At 40.3% G+C, this 17,339-nt stretch overlaps 1 protein-coding gene across 4 annotated transcripts in view; it reads right to left on the bottom strand.

The window, feature by feature from the left end:
- The window catches only part of tspan4a (tetraspanin 4a), a 263,024-nt gene that overhangs the window by 187,391 nt on the left and 58,294 nt on the right, over positions 1-17,339 (bottom strand). For 3 of the 4 annotated variants that reach the window (XM_057833765.1, XM_057833774.1, XM_057833780.1), the window contains exon 3: positions 814-893. In XM_057833765.1, coding sequence (XP_057689748.1) covers positions 814-893 — 80 coding nt within the window. Of the gene's footprint in view, positions 1-813; positions 2,883-17,339 lie in introns of those variants that run through there. The other variant, XM_057833756.1, reaches the window with a different exon arrangement.

Raw genomic sequence — 17,339 nt, forward strand, 5'->3', positions numbered from 1 at the left:
ATAACAAATTGTGACCTCTCTTTCACTGCGTTTTATAGCAGATAGAAGATATGGGAGTGAAGAGGCTGCTTAACGCCCCAGGGAGATTGCATCTTGGCAACTAGATTGTATTTCAGAATTCAGCTCATTCCAGTACTACAAAGAAGAACAGTACAATACAGCAAATCAAAAGTATCACCAGCAAGCAAAAATGTGGAGAAGAAACCTTTAAAAACTATTTGGAAGAGTCCGGAAAGAGGTTGTGGGGGACAAAAAAAAAAAGGATAGCATCTTTACAGCATCTCTGATTCACGCTTCGGTAACATGGCAGGTTTAAAATGTGAGTGAAAGCAATTTATTGTGGGGTTATCAGTATGCCATTGATACTGGCACACAAAACACTACAGCTCCAACAGATCCACAGTAAACTGATAAGATCATCGAGCTGCTGCAGACTGACAGTCACTTAGATCTTTATGCTGAGGTACACACTTGTACAGGAAAGTAGGTGAACCACATCCAGGTAAGGATTTATTGCACAGTGATAGCACTATGATTAAGTGCGTATAATGCAGTTCCAAGTAAGCAAAAGCTTAATACAGCAAACAAGTCAGAGTACACCCACACTTTAGGTATCTTATAGTGAGAGAAAAAAAAGCTTAACTCACCCACACAGTGAGATTTGCACACATCCAAATCCATGATCTTAATTGCCTTCACACTGTCCTTTCAAATCATTTACAACATAATAAACATACTGAAAACAAGAAATCCAAAGCAGGCAAAAAGTCATGCAAACTCTTAAAATGTATCAAACAAAATGTATGGTCTTACCCAAAAGAGGAGGTTGAAGAAGACCATCCCATAACGCAGGGCCATCATACAACCTTCAGCCATCCTGCAGCGCCGCAGTTCTAGGAGGAATATGAAGGAGAGGTCCAGGTAAAACACCACATACTTCTTGCCCTGACCGCAGCGGCCCTTGGTAGTCTGCGGCCCCTTTGTGGTGGTGAAGCCAAATGCAAACGGTGGCCGCTTGTACTCAAACTCTCCACTGAAGCGATGGAAGCCAGAGGTAAACGGCGGCGTGTCAGGTTTGCTGTCCAGAGATGGACTGCGCCGGTACGGCGTCTCATCCGTGCTTGAACGTCTCATATTAAAGTTTTTTAGCAGTGAATGTGTCAGTACTGTGCAAAGTTCAGGGAGTCAAAGTCATTGATGGTTGATGCTGCGGGCAAGTGTTTTCACCTATCCTCAGTTTACCTCAAATTTTAATTTGAACACGTTCAAATCCTGGAGCAGGTGATTAAATTATATCCCAAAAGTCATAGCTTGATAAGAATTAATCTGTTAGAGATAATACTCTGTCATTCACCTGATTCCTAAAGCCTATAATGTCACTGCATGCAGCTGGAGAGTTTGCATAATCCTTCCACAACACCTGTGTAATTCTTGTGTGTTTAGGACATAATCCAACCGCACACATCTGACCATCCTTGTTTCCCCACCTCTAATCCCTCAAACGCAGGTGTCGTGCCCTGGCAGATAAGACGGTTAGCAGGTGCATCGCGGATCCGTTTCATCAGGCAGCTGATTGGAGGGGTTTGAAATCCTCCATCCTCTCAAGCCCAGTTGCGTTGGGTGCTCTGGATGATAAAGAAATGTCCTACCGTATCTCATGAGAAGTTGCTGATCAGGTTCCCGCCGCAACTTCTCAAACATGCGCTCAAACTGTGACTCAGAGCTCAGCACTGCGTGTGTGAGAGACGTAATTTGGCTTACATGCAGTGAGAAGAGAAAGATGCACGCGGGAGTGCGAATGGAACATTAACAAGCACAAAAGGATGAAGAGGATGCGTATGAGCGAGGTAATCTTTGTGCACTGAAATCCCTAACCTGCTCCACTCCTCTTTTATCTCTGTCCTAACTTGCCAACTCTACCCGAAAAGTGTCTAGTGGCTTGTCCTCTCTCCTCCCTACCCAAACAATCAAGTCATCTTCTTTAACTCCCTCATATTCTCTTCTTGCATCTCACAACGGTGCTTAATTCATTTCCAGAGTCTCATTAGTAAGGCAAAGTGTCCTGTCTTCTGGTCCCTCCCTCCTGCGCTACAGAGCATCTGCCTCCTCCTCTTTAGGTGGGCATGGAGATGGAGACGTCCGGCGAGAAAGGCAGTGGAAAGAGGGAGAGTTTCTTCACAGAAGCAAAAGAAAGACTGCAGTGTTTGAACGCTGGTCCAGTCTTTCTGCCTGAAGCTCCCTCTCGCTCTATTCACTAGCTCACCCTCCCTAACTCTTTTTCTTGTCCTCTCTCACACGCTTAGATGCTGTGCGCTCAGCATGCGCAATGTCTCAATACCACGTCTCCTCGATAGCTGTCCCGAACAGCCGCCGAAGCAAAAGGCAGGAGCAAACGTTCACGTTCTAGCCACTCCCTACTATCAAGCACATCCAATCCCTTTCTTGCAGTCCCCAACCTTTCTCGAGCACACACCAATCATACCTAACCATGTACTGTGGCAAATAATACATTGGCATTCTAATTGCGCATTTAAACACAAAAAACCTCGTCCCTCTGTTGTTGACATAGCACTAGTGTGAAGAGTACTCCTTTTGCACCAGTGCTTCATCTTCTCCTCCTCTTTACTTCCTGTCTAAAACTCATTCCACATGCAGAGGTTGTTGTTGCACACAAACCCAACCACTCAGTGCATGCTTGGCTTCAGTCATGTTCCCTTCTCTCACTCTCCCCCTGGACTCATCTCATGCAGCATCTGCGGAGCTGAAACGGACACAGATTTGCACCCTAAAGTGCGATTATGTTGACATAAATATAAAGTGGCCACTCAGCTTGCATTCACACTAAAATAGACGCATGCTCTACACATCTGTGTACGTTCCTTTACAGGTCTACAGAGATGTTTCAAAGCTGCTAAAATAACTCATGGCTTCATTAAATATGGAATGGATTTCTGTTATGCCTCATCTGTAGATTGAATACGACTCTCAAGCATGACATTTGAATTAATGGTGCTTTTTCCTGGACCCGAGTGCAGACGACCAACAGCAATGATAAAAGGTAATTAGCAATTAGCATTGACTGGCCTTTACCCTGCACCAGGAATATTTACAATGTGATCCACTCCAAACATATCTTGTTTCAGAGGGCAGAAAAACGCAATGAGCAAAGTGATCCTTTTTGTCTTCACACCAGCGCAAAGTTCATATGCATTAACAGACTAAATTTTGCTACCGCAAAGTCATATTTTTTCAAAAAGTATGCTAACAAATTTAGTTGTATTAGGGGCATCACTGGGTTTCGAGCTTGTCCTCATGTCACCCAGTGCAATGCAATCCAGGATGATGAGGCACTCAAGAGACAAAACTATTTGTATGCAAGCAATTAAAAGTCCCCCCACAAAATGGTAAAATGTCAAAGGCTCACTGAAATTGAAAGAGCAGTAAAGCACCATTAATGAAGATGGGACATCTTGTCTCAATTTCATAATCACTGTAACATACTTTATATACACATCCTAACCCATGTTTTTTTAATTGACTGCTTTTCCCGCTCTGTGTCAAGAGGAGGATAACTCATTTTATTTTGAATGAAAGTCAGATTCAGATGACAGTCACAATGACATGGCTTTTTAGGGGGCAATTTACGCTCAGGTGATGACTAGGCCTGTCGCGATAACAAATTTTAGTGTGCGATAATTATTCTCATAAATTATTGCGATATGCGATATTATTGCGCGCCCCCCCCCAATTTTTTTTTAACCAATTTTTAATAACACAGTGAGAATACAGTATATATTAATAGAACAAGTACACCCATTTAAACGTGATAAATATTTACTCTTAAATTCAAAAATACTTTTTAAGAAATCACAACTAAAAACAATAGACTATGCCTATTAAGTAAAAAACAACAATATTGATACAGCACAGAAACACAGAATAAATAAAATGTGTTTTTAAAAAAATAAAAAATTGCACTTAATAACTTAAGCATTTAGGCAAATGAAGACTTTTCCCATCATAGCTTCTTCACTGGTGTTGCATAGGGACGCAACGATACAGTTAAGTCACGGTTCGGTACGATTGTTGATACGGGGGACACGATTTTCGATCCGATTCAATACATTTAAAGAGCATATGACACCAGAAAAAAAGTCTTAAATGGCATTATTATGTGAATTAGAATCATATTTTGAGACGATTCGACTATATACAACAATTTAGCAAAGCGCAGATGACGAGAAATTAGTCTTTTAATCTGCCGGTTAGCCACGCCTACCATTATAGGGCTTTAGCGTCCCCAACAGGTGGATGACGTCAGCGGTAGACTGGGCTCATCGGTTTTACTATTCAGCCCATTGAGGGGGAATTGTTCAGAATGAGGAAAACGCGACGAAGAGAGCCGCAAAATGTCATTGTTTCAGTCTGTCTACTCCCAATATTTTTACAGGATATTCTTTTTATCCAAGTATTTTTCCCCAATAGCTATATAAATGGCATGAAAAGGACCAGTCAGCCCATCGAGGGGGAACTATTCACAATGAGGAAAACGCGACGAAGAGAGCGGCAAAATGTCATTGTTTCTGTCTCTTTACTTCAATATTATTACAGGATATTCTTTTTATCCAAGTACTTTCCCCAATTGCTAAATAAATGGCATGGTCATGACAAATAACAATCTTGTGCTAAATGGAATATAAAATAATAAAAATCCATTTATTCAAGACGACATGGCAAAATTACTCCATAATGGTCAAAACAGTCGACTTCACCTTTACTGTCACACCTCCCGAACGATATTTTATGACACCTAAATCGGACATATGTAATTTCCCTTCCCCGGCTTCGGAGAATGTAAACAGACCAGAAGGAGTGACAGCTAGCCGACATGCTAACCCGAACCGAGGGACGTTTCAAAGTCTTCGAAGTTGAAAATCACACATAACTAGCCTGGATTATTTGACATGACGACCCGGTTGTCGAGTTTCTTTGCGGATCGGCAAACCGCCCGGCGGAGAGCAATTTACAGTTCGTTCCCTGGAGGAGGGTGGCTGGAGTTGTTGTGGAGCTAACGTGCTAACAGCTAACTGCTAATGAGCATGAGGATAGCTTTTTACATGCCTATCAATGATCAAATGTAAGTAGTCCTTTATTTAAAGGAATTTTATAGTGTTTACTTTGTAATCACTGTATTCGTATTTGACATAATACAAAACAAGATGTTTACTCACTTCCTTGTAAGTCCAATGGTCCCACAGTAAATATCCACGGTGAATGGGAACCTTTTGAAACTCCAAAAAGGTGCATACGCCTCTCCCGCATACAGAATGATTTTTCTGCAGCCGTTTGGCTGGCGTGATGCAAAAAATAAAAGTATTAATCCGCAAAATCAGCTGAATCCTTCGTCCTCATACACAACAGTACTCTGTATAGTGAAGAGAACGTCTTCTACCGTACACGTCACAGCGCCCTCCTCCTCAATGAGAGACCGAAGCCGGAAGTCACTCATTTTCATGGCGCGGGATTCAAAAAACTAAATAAATATAGCGATCGCTTCCACACACATCCAAGCGGTCCATATCATTCAGGGGCATAAAATACCGCGTGTATTATGAAATAAACATGCTTTTTCGTGTCACAGGCACTTTAATGCTCTGTAAAAAAATAACAATTATATTTTCTGGGGGGTTTTTTGTTTTTTTTTTGCTAACAAGCAAAAATTAAATTGCCATCATATAAACATGCATTTTAGTGCATAATATTTATGTGCTTACTTCTTACTGATCTGAAAAATGTTTGCACACTGCATGCAATGCACACTGTTGATTGCTACACCTCTCTTAGCAGCTAGGTTTACTACATGAGCAAGACATCCTATTTGTGGTCCAAATCCATCTGTGTCACATACTGAATTAACAATATTTGCAACATTATCTATAGTCACTGGTATGGATTGATTTGGCCTTCTTAACTTCCATTCAGTAATGACAGTTTAGAATTCATCGATGTAGTATATGGACTACGTGTCCCATAATCACTCTGGGCTCACGTAGCCAATGGCACTGGACGAAGCACATCTAGTTTGCCATTTCATAATATCTAGTGTGTGCGCGCATTAAAAAAGTTAGCAAGCGCCGCTGAAGTCACATCTGTTCATCACTACACAACACCGGCATATGACAATCGACTTTCATAAACAGGACGAGTTTGAAGCACAGCGCTCTTAATTTCATTCAGCTGTTCGTTGTCAAAGCGAGGTTGTTCGTAGCAGCCAAGTCGGTAACAATGTTTCGGCGGACTTCGTTGTAAATATCCGGCGTTGTGCCGAAAAATAGCCGCCCCGCGTGAAATGTCACTCCTGACGGGAGCGCCCACACGTCAACAACACCGGCGCGCCGCAGATGGTCCACATTCACTCTGGAGCACTGACGCGGCCGGTATACATTGAACAATAGGATATAATGGGGACGATTGGCTCCGGCGCTAGTTTTTGCCGGACCTGGAACAAAGATGCATTTTGCGCAGTTGGTAACGAGGAATCCGAACTTTTAACAGCACGTCTGCTGCGCGCGCACGCACGTGCACGCCAGGCGATAAATCGCAGCGGAAAAATTACCGCCTTAATTTTTATTTATCGCGCAATAAATGGAATTATTGCATATTGCGACAGGCTTAGTGATGACGTAGTTGGCCTGGACTGGGAGAATAGCTGTCCAAGCTAGCAATCCAAGTTAGTATGACGACTGGTATGATTTTGTCAAATTCTGCTGCTGGTCAGATTGTTTTGTTAAAGAGCTGTGGGATGAGTTCCCGACCTCGTACCTGCATCCAATTCCAGCTCATCAGCAGTGTCTTTAAACCAATACTCGGCAGGTTGCAGAGATATTGACTTGCTGCCATTTGACAGTTTGTATTGTCGATCTCTTCGTTGCTTGCCTTGGTTTTTTTACGCGGTGAGACGTCCAACACATGCGCACATCGGTTAAAAGCAGTGAATATTTACTATTTGTGTTTTTATTGAGTCTTTTATTACCTTTTCCTTGCCTCAAATACTTTTTGCATGTGTTTCGCTCCCATAGTTGTAAGAATTGTGTTTTCTTGTAACTTTAAAGCAGATTGTTGATCTGTTGACCACATTCGACCACACGTAGCGCATATAAACCACCTTTATTTTATATTACTGCCTTTAAGTATTTTCTTAAGGCATCTTTAGTATGTTCTGCCTGTATGCATCTAAACAAAACAAGCTGAACGCGCACATTAGTACTTTGGGTGTCAAATTCACCTCTTGTAGACGTTTCGCCGGTGTAGCACATTTTGGCAGAACATCGTTCCTACTCTTGTCTCGTCTCATCCAGTCTTTCCTGTTCATTTTGCTTTTGCTGCTCATTTTGTGAAATATCGACAGTGCTGTCCTGTTCATTAATATTCCTCTTGCAGCATAGTCCAGTGACGGCACCGCCCTGTGACGTCAACAACAATGACGACCTAATAGTTAAATTGATTTTCTAAATTGTATAAAACAAAAACATCAAGAGGGGTTTTAATATCAAATTATTTTTAACTCATACTACTGTTTATCTTTTAAGAACTAGAGTGGGGTAAATAAGTATTTAGTCAACCACTAATTGTGCAAGTTCTCCCACTTGAAAATATTAGAGAGGTCTGTAATTGTCAACATGGGTAAACCTCAACCATGAGAGTCAAAATGATAACAAGAACGGTGAGCAAAAATCCCAGAACCACACAGGGTGACCTAGTGAATGACCTACAGAGAGCTGGGACCCCAGTAACAAAGGCTACTATCAGTAACACAATGCGCCACCAGGGACTCAAATCCTGCACTGCCAGGCGTGTCCCCCTGCTGAAGAAAGTACACGTCCAGGCCCATCTGCGGTTCGATGGAGAGCATTTGGATGATCCAGTAGAGGACTGGGAGAATGTGTAATGGTCACATGAAACCAAAATAGAACTTTTTGGTAGAAAAACAGGTTCTCTTGTTTGGAGGAAAAAGAATACTGAATTGCACCATACCCACTATGAAGCATGGGAGTGGAAACATCATGCTTTGGGGCTGTTTTTCTGCAAAGGGGACCAGGATGACTGATTTGTGTAAAGGAAAGAATGAATGGGGCCATGGATCGAGAGATTTTGAGTGAAAATCTCCTTCCATCAGCAAGGGCATTGAAGATGAGACATGGCTGGGTCTTTCAGCATGACAATGATCCCAAACACACAGCCAGGGCAACAAAGGAGTGGTTTCGTAAGAAGCATTTCAAGGTCCTGGAGTGGCCTAGCCAGTCTCCAGGTCTTAACCCCATAGAAAATCTGCGGAGGGAGTTGAAAGTCCGTGTTGCCAAACGACAGCCCCAAAACATCACTGCTCTAGAGGAGATCCGCGTGGTGGAATGGGCCAAAATACCAACAACAGTGTGTGAAAAGCTTGTGAAGAGTTACAGAAAACGTTTGGCCTCCGTGATTACCAACATAGGGTACATACAATTTACAAAGTATTGAGATGAACTTTTGGTATTGACCAAATACTTATTTTCCACCATGATTTGCAAATAAATTATTTAAAAATCAAACAATGTGATTTTCTGGGGGGTTTTCCACTGTCTGTCTCTTATGGTTGAGGTTTAACCATGTTGACAATTACAGGCCTCTCTAATATTTCCAAGTGGGAGAACTTGCACAATTAGTGCTTGACTAAATTAGAATTGTCCTGATCCAATATTTGGATCGGATCGAACGCCGATATGGGCAAAAAAATGCGCATCGGATCGGCCGACACGGAAAAATTCCGATCCAGACTTCCGATCCAGTTTTTTTTTTAAGTCCGGTCTGGGTTTTCCAGCGCACCGATTTACATAATCCATTCCAGTTTTTGCTTCAGTTTCCCTAAAATCCGGTCCGCATTTTACAGCACACCTTCAACAAACTACATTACCGTCGCCCAATTTACCGAGAGACTTCCTCGGTAAAAATGTCAGCTGAGTGGGATCATTTCAACTTAAAGGACGACAAAGACGACGAGGCATAGTGCAACATATGCCACAATAAAGTCAAGCGTGGTGGTAAAGCAGTAAGAAGTTTTAATACAACCAACCTAATCAAGCATTTAGCTAAATACCACCACAAACAATATAAGGAGTGTGTTGAGAAAAGAAAGGTCCTACGCAACTAACACTGGCAGAAACTTTTGCTATGCGTGACAAACTGGCACTCGACAGTCCCAAAGCCCAGGGAATAACAAGAGTCATTGCCAAAAAATTCATTCTGGATGACGAGCCATTATCCCTCGTGAGTAAAGACGCACCATCAAACATTTAGAACCACGGTACAACATGCCCAGCCGTCATTACATCCTTGAGCGATTCGGCTGTGGAAGATTCGAGAACGATTCACAAACATCCAAATTCCGATTATTGAAATATGTCAAGTAAAGTGGAACTAATACACAGCGAGGTCTTCGGGACGCAATGAGAAACTGACCGCCTTGCATCCCGAGAGTAAACATCATGCTTGTCATAGACGCGGGTAATGCCAATGCTCAACTCACGGCTTTAGCTCAACTCCTGCCGTTGGATAAAAAAAAACAAGAATACCTGACTGCTGCTGACAGCCGCTACAAACTACGTCAACGTCGTTTTACTGGAGATAATAGATATCGTGTATATAGAACTAGATGCAAAACGACAGACTCGACTGCGTTAGCAACATTGAAGTATTGAAAACTAGATGCGTTAGTAAACAGCCGCCATCTTAAAGCAGAAGACTTCCCTAATAGGCTGTCGTGAACCTTCCAAGCGAACCTAATTAACTTTTTATCTATAATACTCCTAAATCGGCAAAATCTTGACTTGAATCTATCTTCAAAAGAGTTTTAAAACTTTCACATGTCGAAAGTAGACAGAAGGGAAATTATGGAATAACGGGAGCAATTTTAACAACTTTAACAGTTGATTCGCAAAATTAAATGAATTGAATGTTGTTTAAAGCTGCTGATACAGAATGGGGACTTGAGTATTTTATATACTGTTAAAATGTTAACTTGATATTGAAATAGTCGTTTATTTAAACCTGAGAGGCTTTTTATACAATTATTGTAACTAATGCACGAAACATTAAAAGCATCTAATAGCTTGTGGGGTTTGTGGGATTTTCCACTGAGGTTGTGTGTTTTGCTTTTTTAAGACAGTTTACAATATTATGTGCACGTTTTACTGACTGACTATGCCATTTCTGTTTGTTATTTATAATGTTTTGTGTTTGTCACTGAATAAACAGGTCAGTTTCTTGTTACCAACCGTTGTGTGTTATTCAAACTCACTTAATTCAGCTGGCTAGTTGTTATCAAGAGTACTAAAACCCTTTTCAAAATGAGTCTGACAGCTAAGTAAAGAGGCTAAATAACTTTAAACTTTAATACATGCTCAAATAGGCCGGTATCGGTATCGGCCACTATCAGTATCGGATCGGAAGTGCAAAAAAATACCGGTATCGGATCGGAAGTGCAAAAACCTGGATCGGGACATCCCTAGACTAAATACTTATTTGCCCCACTGTACACGTCTTTCTATCCGTGGTTCCCTTTAATTAATCAGTAATACACTGATTTATCGAGTACAAATTCTAGCATTTACCCCACCCCGCCCCCCCAAAAAAATGATCTTGCATTTTAAAATATCATTTTATTTTACAGAATCAAAAATTACCATTTCTTAAAAAAAGGTTACATCAAATTATTATGAATGAGAACTTTTCTCCAGTGAAGAAATCAAATAAAGAGAATTAAAAATAATGCAGACTTACTTAAAGTTATTCATACGAAATCTGCAATCGCAATTCTGACTACATGATGAAAGAAATATGTGTCCCATTTATATGTTGATGAAGCCACTAATTGCAACAATCTGCAGTCTTTTTGCAAAACATACAAGCTGGGATGAAATAAACAGCAGGAAACTCATTAAGAGAGAAATTGGATCATCATTTTCAAACTATATTGTCATTCATGTTATTGCCAAAACTAGCACACATCCTTCACCCAAGCAGTTGCTTCTATTTTTTCTTTCTCTCTAATTCTCTCCCTCTTTCTCGATGTCTCGCACACACACACCAACACACACACACCTATCACTGATTCAAATTAGTGTGACAAGTTGCAGCAGATGTCATGTCTCATCGTGTACAAACACATACCTACATACATTCGGTCACAACACATGGCATAATGGACCTTATCTCTGTTGATAACCATGACATTTCACAGAGAGAGGCACCCATTAAAGTACATGCCTTCATCGAAGCTGGAGGTAAATGGAGAGGCATACCCAAAGAGACAAACAAAGTGTTGCTCAGCTGTTTGGGTGCAATCTAGGGTCTGAATTAAGCTTGTTTGCCTTTGTTTAAAGCTGGAATATGAAGCTCCTGAGAATATATCATTTAAGTGGCGTAACAGGCCCTATAGAATACTATACATGCATTATGCACTGTCCATTGAAAAGCATGTTTCTCCAGGTCATGCAAGTCTTTTTCCCTTTCATGTAAAACAATGTTTTTCAAACATAAAATTTAGAATGGTAAGACAAAACACGATTTGGACATCCGTGCTTTTCGATGGACAGCAATGGATAAGCATACAAAATGGGGTTTTTACAAAAGCTACATCGAAACATTCACTGCTGTTTGTCTGGTAGAATGTTAGCGTGTATGCAATCATAAGGTTATTGTTGTCCATACATACACAAATTTGTTGTACTTGGCATTTTGTATTGGTATTATTCAGCAAATAACTTCAACTTAACCCAAAATGGTCTCATATTCTACTCGGAGATTTTCAGAGAATACACTGCAATCGCGTACCGCACGAATGCTATTTTTAGACCGTGACTTTGCCATCGTAATGCGGAAGTGGGACATTAGCGACACGCCCTCGCATACAAACCATACGATTTCTGCTTGTTTTCTCCGGTAATCTTTCAAAAAAAGAACATGCCGATTAAACATTGCTGCTATGGAACATGTAGAAACGACTCTAGACATTACGACATATGAAGGCTGTTTTCTTCATACGTTTCCCGAAACCAAAAACTCGGAGGAAAAAATGTGAAGACTGGATCAACTTGCGCGGACGTCCAGAAGACCAGTTTAACGCCAGCAAGGTGAAGCTATTCACATTACATATGCGGTAAACATTTTGTTGGGAGCCATGGTCCTTCAGAGGACAAAGAGGTAAGCCAATTTGATATTTTTATTTATTTTTTAGCGTGGCGTTTTGCCATGCGGCTTCTGTCTGACAATGAATGACCTGAAAAAAATTAAAACGGTATCTGACAGTTAACTTTTCTGTTGTAAAAAAAAAAAAAAACTTTACTAAGCGGGAAGTGTAAAAGAAATTATAGAAGTAAGATTTGTTATTAATGAAAAAAATAAAATTGTTTGTTGGCTGTCACTGAGTAGCATTTGCGATCGCTACACAAAAATAGCAATGTAAATTGAAGAGACAAACGACAACCAGAGGATATAATATACAGTATAACAAAGACAGGGCATATGGTGGTAAAGGATTGATTGTTGAAACAGGAGAATGTCATTGTCAGTGATATAAGGCAATGCACACAAGAAAAAGGTGCCGATAAAAAAGCTAACTCTGGATCAGTTCAGCTCGTCTTTTTAAGCCCTCGACACTCAAGCCATCTCTTTAACTGAACATTTGTATATTCTTCCACATCTTTACCAGTGAATTTGGCACCAGGGATATCATTTTCGGACAGACTTGGTTTAGCTCAGTAAACATCTCTTTTGTATACTATTTCTGTTCATTTACTATTAGGGACAAATGGGAGGTTGGCCTGTCTAGCCACAATTGCGAATGAAAATTAATGAGCAAAAGTGTTGTGTTGCTTGTGGTACGCCATTGTGAATCACTAAATATGATGTGACTTCTATAGGCCTCTGACAGTCAGTGTAGTAATTCATTCCCCTGATTTGCACTCAGGCATCTTGGTTCAGTTCCCACTCAGTGACTGTGCAAATGTAAGTGCTAATGTATGTCTTATGCATGATGCAAATTGTCTTTGCCAAAGTCAGCATGAATAGACTCCAGCTCCAGGCAACCCTGAACAGCATAAATGACATTGAAAAGGGATGGATATCTGATTTCTGTAACTCTCCTTTCTAATTTGTGTTGTTTCATTTAACGCCTTCCCAGTAAGCGTTAAAATTATGTTGCAAGGTAGAAACTGAGATTATGAAGGTTGGTACATTTACAAAACAGTATAGTCAACTCAAAATATTACGAGAAACTGACCTTGAGAATAAATCAGTGATTTGAATGACACCATGGCGCCATAAAAAACTATCTATTTCATTAGGTATTTAAATTCAAGATGGAACTTACGTAGGTTCCACACATCATTTGTTTCCTAGACAAGAAAAGCTCTAATCATTATATGACAGAGCATGAAAATGTGTTTACAGGAAAGGCAAAACATAAGAACAATACTAGCACCATGATTAAAGACAGTCAGACACATGAGACAGTTTTTCCTCATTCCTTTTACTATAATGTGAAACGATCCAAAAGTTATTTTCTTTAAAACCTCCTCTCTTGCTATGAAACTGTCATGCCTCTCAAAAAAATCCCTTAATTGCGTTAGGCACCACTTAGAGAAGGATGCATTCAATTACTAAACGTCAAACATTTTCTCTCATCCATCAATATAATGGGGCTCTTATGACATCTGTTAAATTGGCTAATTAACAGCTTGTGACAAGTGAAAATAAAGAAAAGTTTTCTCTTTATAACTGGCGAAATAATGTTTTATTTCGTAGATAGTTTATTAAATAGCATGTACAGTATGGAACACTAAATGCAGTGTTTCCCCTAGGATTTTTTTAAGCTGCGGTGGTGGGCTGCATCGGAGTTGGACTGCCTCACCATGTGGCAAAATTGCGTCATAACATGACATTTTTTTTCCACATTTCCCAAAAATAAACATCACAAAGATCTATTTGAAGTATTTCATTAGCCAGGCTAATGCCGTAGCTCTCAGCTACGGTTCATGTACGTAAAATGCATAGCTGATTACAGTTACATTACCCTACGTAATAATACGACTGCTTTTTCTCGTAGCAATAGTATGACTTACATTTCGTAGTCCTTCTTTTTCCTTTTATTTGGCCATAATATGTACTACATTAACACAACAATAATAGTACTTCTGTTAATGGACCAATGGCATGGATTTACATAGGGGCGTTTGGGACATAACACTAGGAACTTTTCAGGATGCTCAAATTGTCCACACCAAATTTTCAGCAGCCTTTTTGCATTATATGATGAGTTCAGTTATAGAGGTCATTTAGATTGTCTTCACATATTTTGTAAGGATAGAATTGACCCTACCATTATTAAGTGAATTAATTTACTTATGTTCAGACTTACGCTGCCACCATTTTTCCCCCTCAAACGCACGTTTGATTGGCAGTTGACTAAATTCCCTTGTTTTCAATCTACTAGAAATATGTGAAATTATCTGCCAGTGCTTTAAGTAAATTTTACTCAGATTTCTTGAAATAAGATTATTTTCAGATAGGTATTTTTTTAACACAATTATTTTAAGCAAGATTTTTTTTTTAAAAAAACTTTTTTTTCATCAGGAATGTTCTTAATTCAGCAAGTGATATTGTTCAAAACATCATTTGAAAGCATTTTCCCCTTGATTTTGGTGAAAAATGACCAACCTTTAGATGTATGGGCTTAATAAGAACAAATGGTAATATTTACCTAAAGTAAATTGAATAATCTGACCCAATCTGTTAACTAGTCTTTAACACTCAAAAAAAGATGGAGAAAATTATTCGAATAGATTTCAGAAAAATCATCGTATTAAAACGTTCTAAATTTGCAGTGTAAAAGTTGGTACGTCAATACTAGAGCTGGAAATCTTTGGGCACCTAACGATTCGATTACGATTACTATTCAGAGGCTCCGATTCGATTATAAAACGATTATTGATGCACCCCCCCTCCTTTTTTTTTTTTTTTTTTTTTAAATTAAATGTTTAACAATTCTGGGACGCGCCCCGCATCGAAATCACATTACGGACTCTGCTTCTGCTACGTACACGCTGAACTTCCTCCGGAGGCAATTATGGAACTGGTTAACTGGGCCCTGAGTTCGATGGATGGAATATTCTCTACGATGCGACCTTACTCTGGACAACGGCCTTGCCCAGTGACCACCTTCACGTCTGGATATGTGGAGGACGCCTGGGGTAAATGGAGACCGCTATGCCTAACGTCCCTCCTGATAGAAGATGCTGAGGATCTATACATCTTTGGCACGCTGCTGGCGCTTGCCTTCCTGATGCTACTGGCTGCTCTCTGGGTTCGTCGCTTCTCGATCAGGATGAAGAACCAACTCCATGACGCAGCGGAGATCGTTCGACGCAACGGCGACCAGTTGGCACTGTTAATGAAGGAACAGGCAATGCTAAGTGACGCTGCCGCACGACTGGCCACAAAGATTGACGCGGAGCTGCGTGATCAAGAGAGACTCGCTCGTGCCAACCGGGCCAGAGATGATGATGACTAAACTCCTAATGGGATGCTGACTACAAATCTTCTAAAGTGGATGCAACACATGCGAGCCTCCAAAGCACCCCTAGCTTTCACCACTCACCAATCAAGGACATGTACTGATCAAAGTTACATAAATTTATTTGTGAAATCTCCATGGAAATTAATGACTTTTTGAACAGTAGGCGCTAGACTGTCATTGGACTGATCATGAGCTGTTGCTTGTGCGACCTTGGTGGAAGGGGGACGGGTCCCGATAAGCTTTGGCTTTTTTCCGTTCCCTTTGTCATGTCTCTTTTCATCTTCTTGGATAAACAAATATTCCCCTTTCTTTTCTTCCTCTTTCCTTCTTTTTTGTTTTACGTTGATTTTAATGCTGCTGATGATGATGATGATGTTGATGATGATGATGACAAATGACAATAAATTCAAATTTGTACATTAGTTCCAAAATTGTTCAAAAATCCTCTCAGGCTAAACAAAACTACTATTTCAGTATCAAGTTAACATATAGCAGTAAACAAATATACAAAAATAACAGTAAGTAAAAAACTCCAGTCCCCATTCTGTAACAGCAGCTTTAAACTACATTCAATTAATTTAATGTTGTGAATCAACTGTTAAAGTTGTTAAAATTGCTCCCGTTATTCCATAATTTCCCTTTTGTCTACTTTCGACATGTGAAAGTTTTAAAACTATTTTAAAGATAGATTCAAGTCAATATTTTACCGATTTAGGAGTATTTTAGATAAAAAGTTAATTGGGTTCGCTTGTAAGGTTCGCTACAACAGCCTTGCAGGGAAGTGTACTGCTTTAAGATGGCGGCCGTTTACTAACGGCCGCATCTAGCTTTTTGTAGATGTGCTGCTCACGCTACCGAATCAATGGTGCATCTAGTCCTATATAAATGATATCTACCATTACATTATGTGGATGACGTACTTTGTAGCAGCTTTTCGGCAGCAGTCAGGTATGTTGTTGTGTTTTTTTTATCTCGTGGCATGAGTTGAGCTAGAGCCGTGAGTTGAGCATTGGCATTACCCGAGGGGCCGGGTAATGAGAAGCATGATGTTTAGCTACTCTCGCTGCGTTCTTCCTCGTTGCGCCCCAAAGACCGCGCGGCGCGCTGAGTGTGTTGTACTTCCGCTTTAATTGGCATATTTCAATGATCGGAATTTGGATGTTTGTGAATCGTTCTCGAATCTTCCACGGCCGAATCGCGAATAATCTAAGAATCGGAAATTTTGCACACCTCTAGTCAATACAGATTTATTTTTGCATTGATTATTTAGCCTGTCAATTAGTTAGGTTCAAATTGGTGGTGAGAAATGTAGCCCTGACCCCAGTTCACTCAACCTGTTGAGTCTTATTATGGTAATGTTCGTCCCAAGCAAAAAGTGTACAGGGAGGTTATGCTGTTATATCATCCCTACCAATATTGAGACCAAACCTACGCCCTTGTAATGGATCCATTTCAAGGAGTAGGGAGAAATTCTAATTGCCGTGCAAAGAGATTTACTAGTTTCGGTGAGAAGGTGAATATTCTTTTGTTGTTGTTCGTGAACTTCATTTCCACACAAACACACATTGAGGTACCAATTAGCTCAGCAAGGAGAAGTACTGTATGAGAGTCATTTTTCGAGTGTCCCAGAGTTCGCGAAACTTGGATTAAAAGAGCACATTTATCAAGGTTTCGTCAGCCGTGATTGCGTATATCCGTCCGCTGAAACAGCCTGGTAGCAGATATAATA

This window comes from Corythoichthys intestinalis, chromosome 1, assembly GCF_030265065.1.
Source record: "Corythoichthys intestinalis isolate RoL2023-P3 chromosome 1, ASM3026506v1, whole genome shotgun sequence".
Lineage (NCBI taxonomy): Eukaryota > Metazoa > Chordata > Actinopteri > Syngnathiformes > Syngnathidae > Corythoichthys > Corythoichthys intestinalis.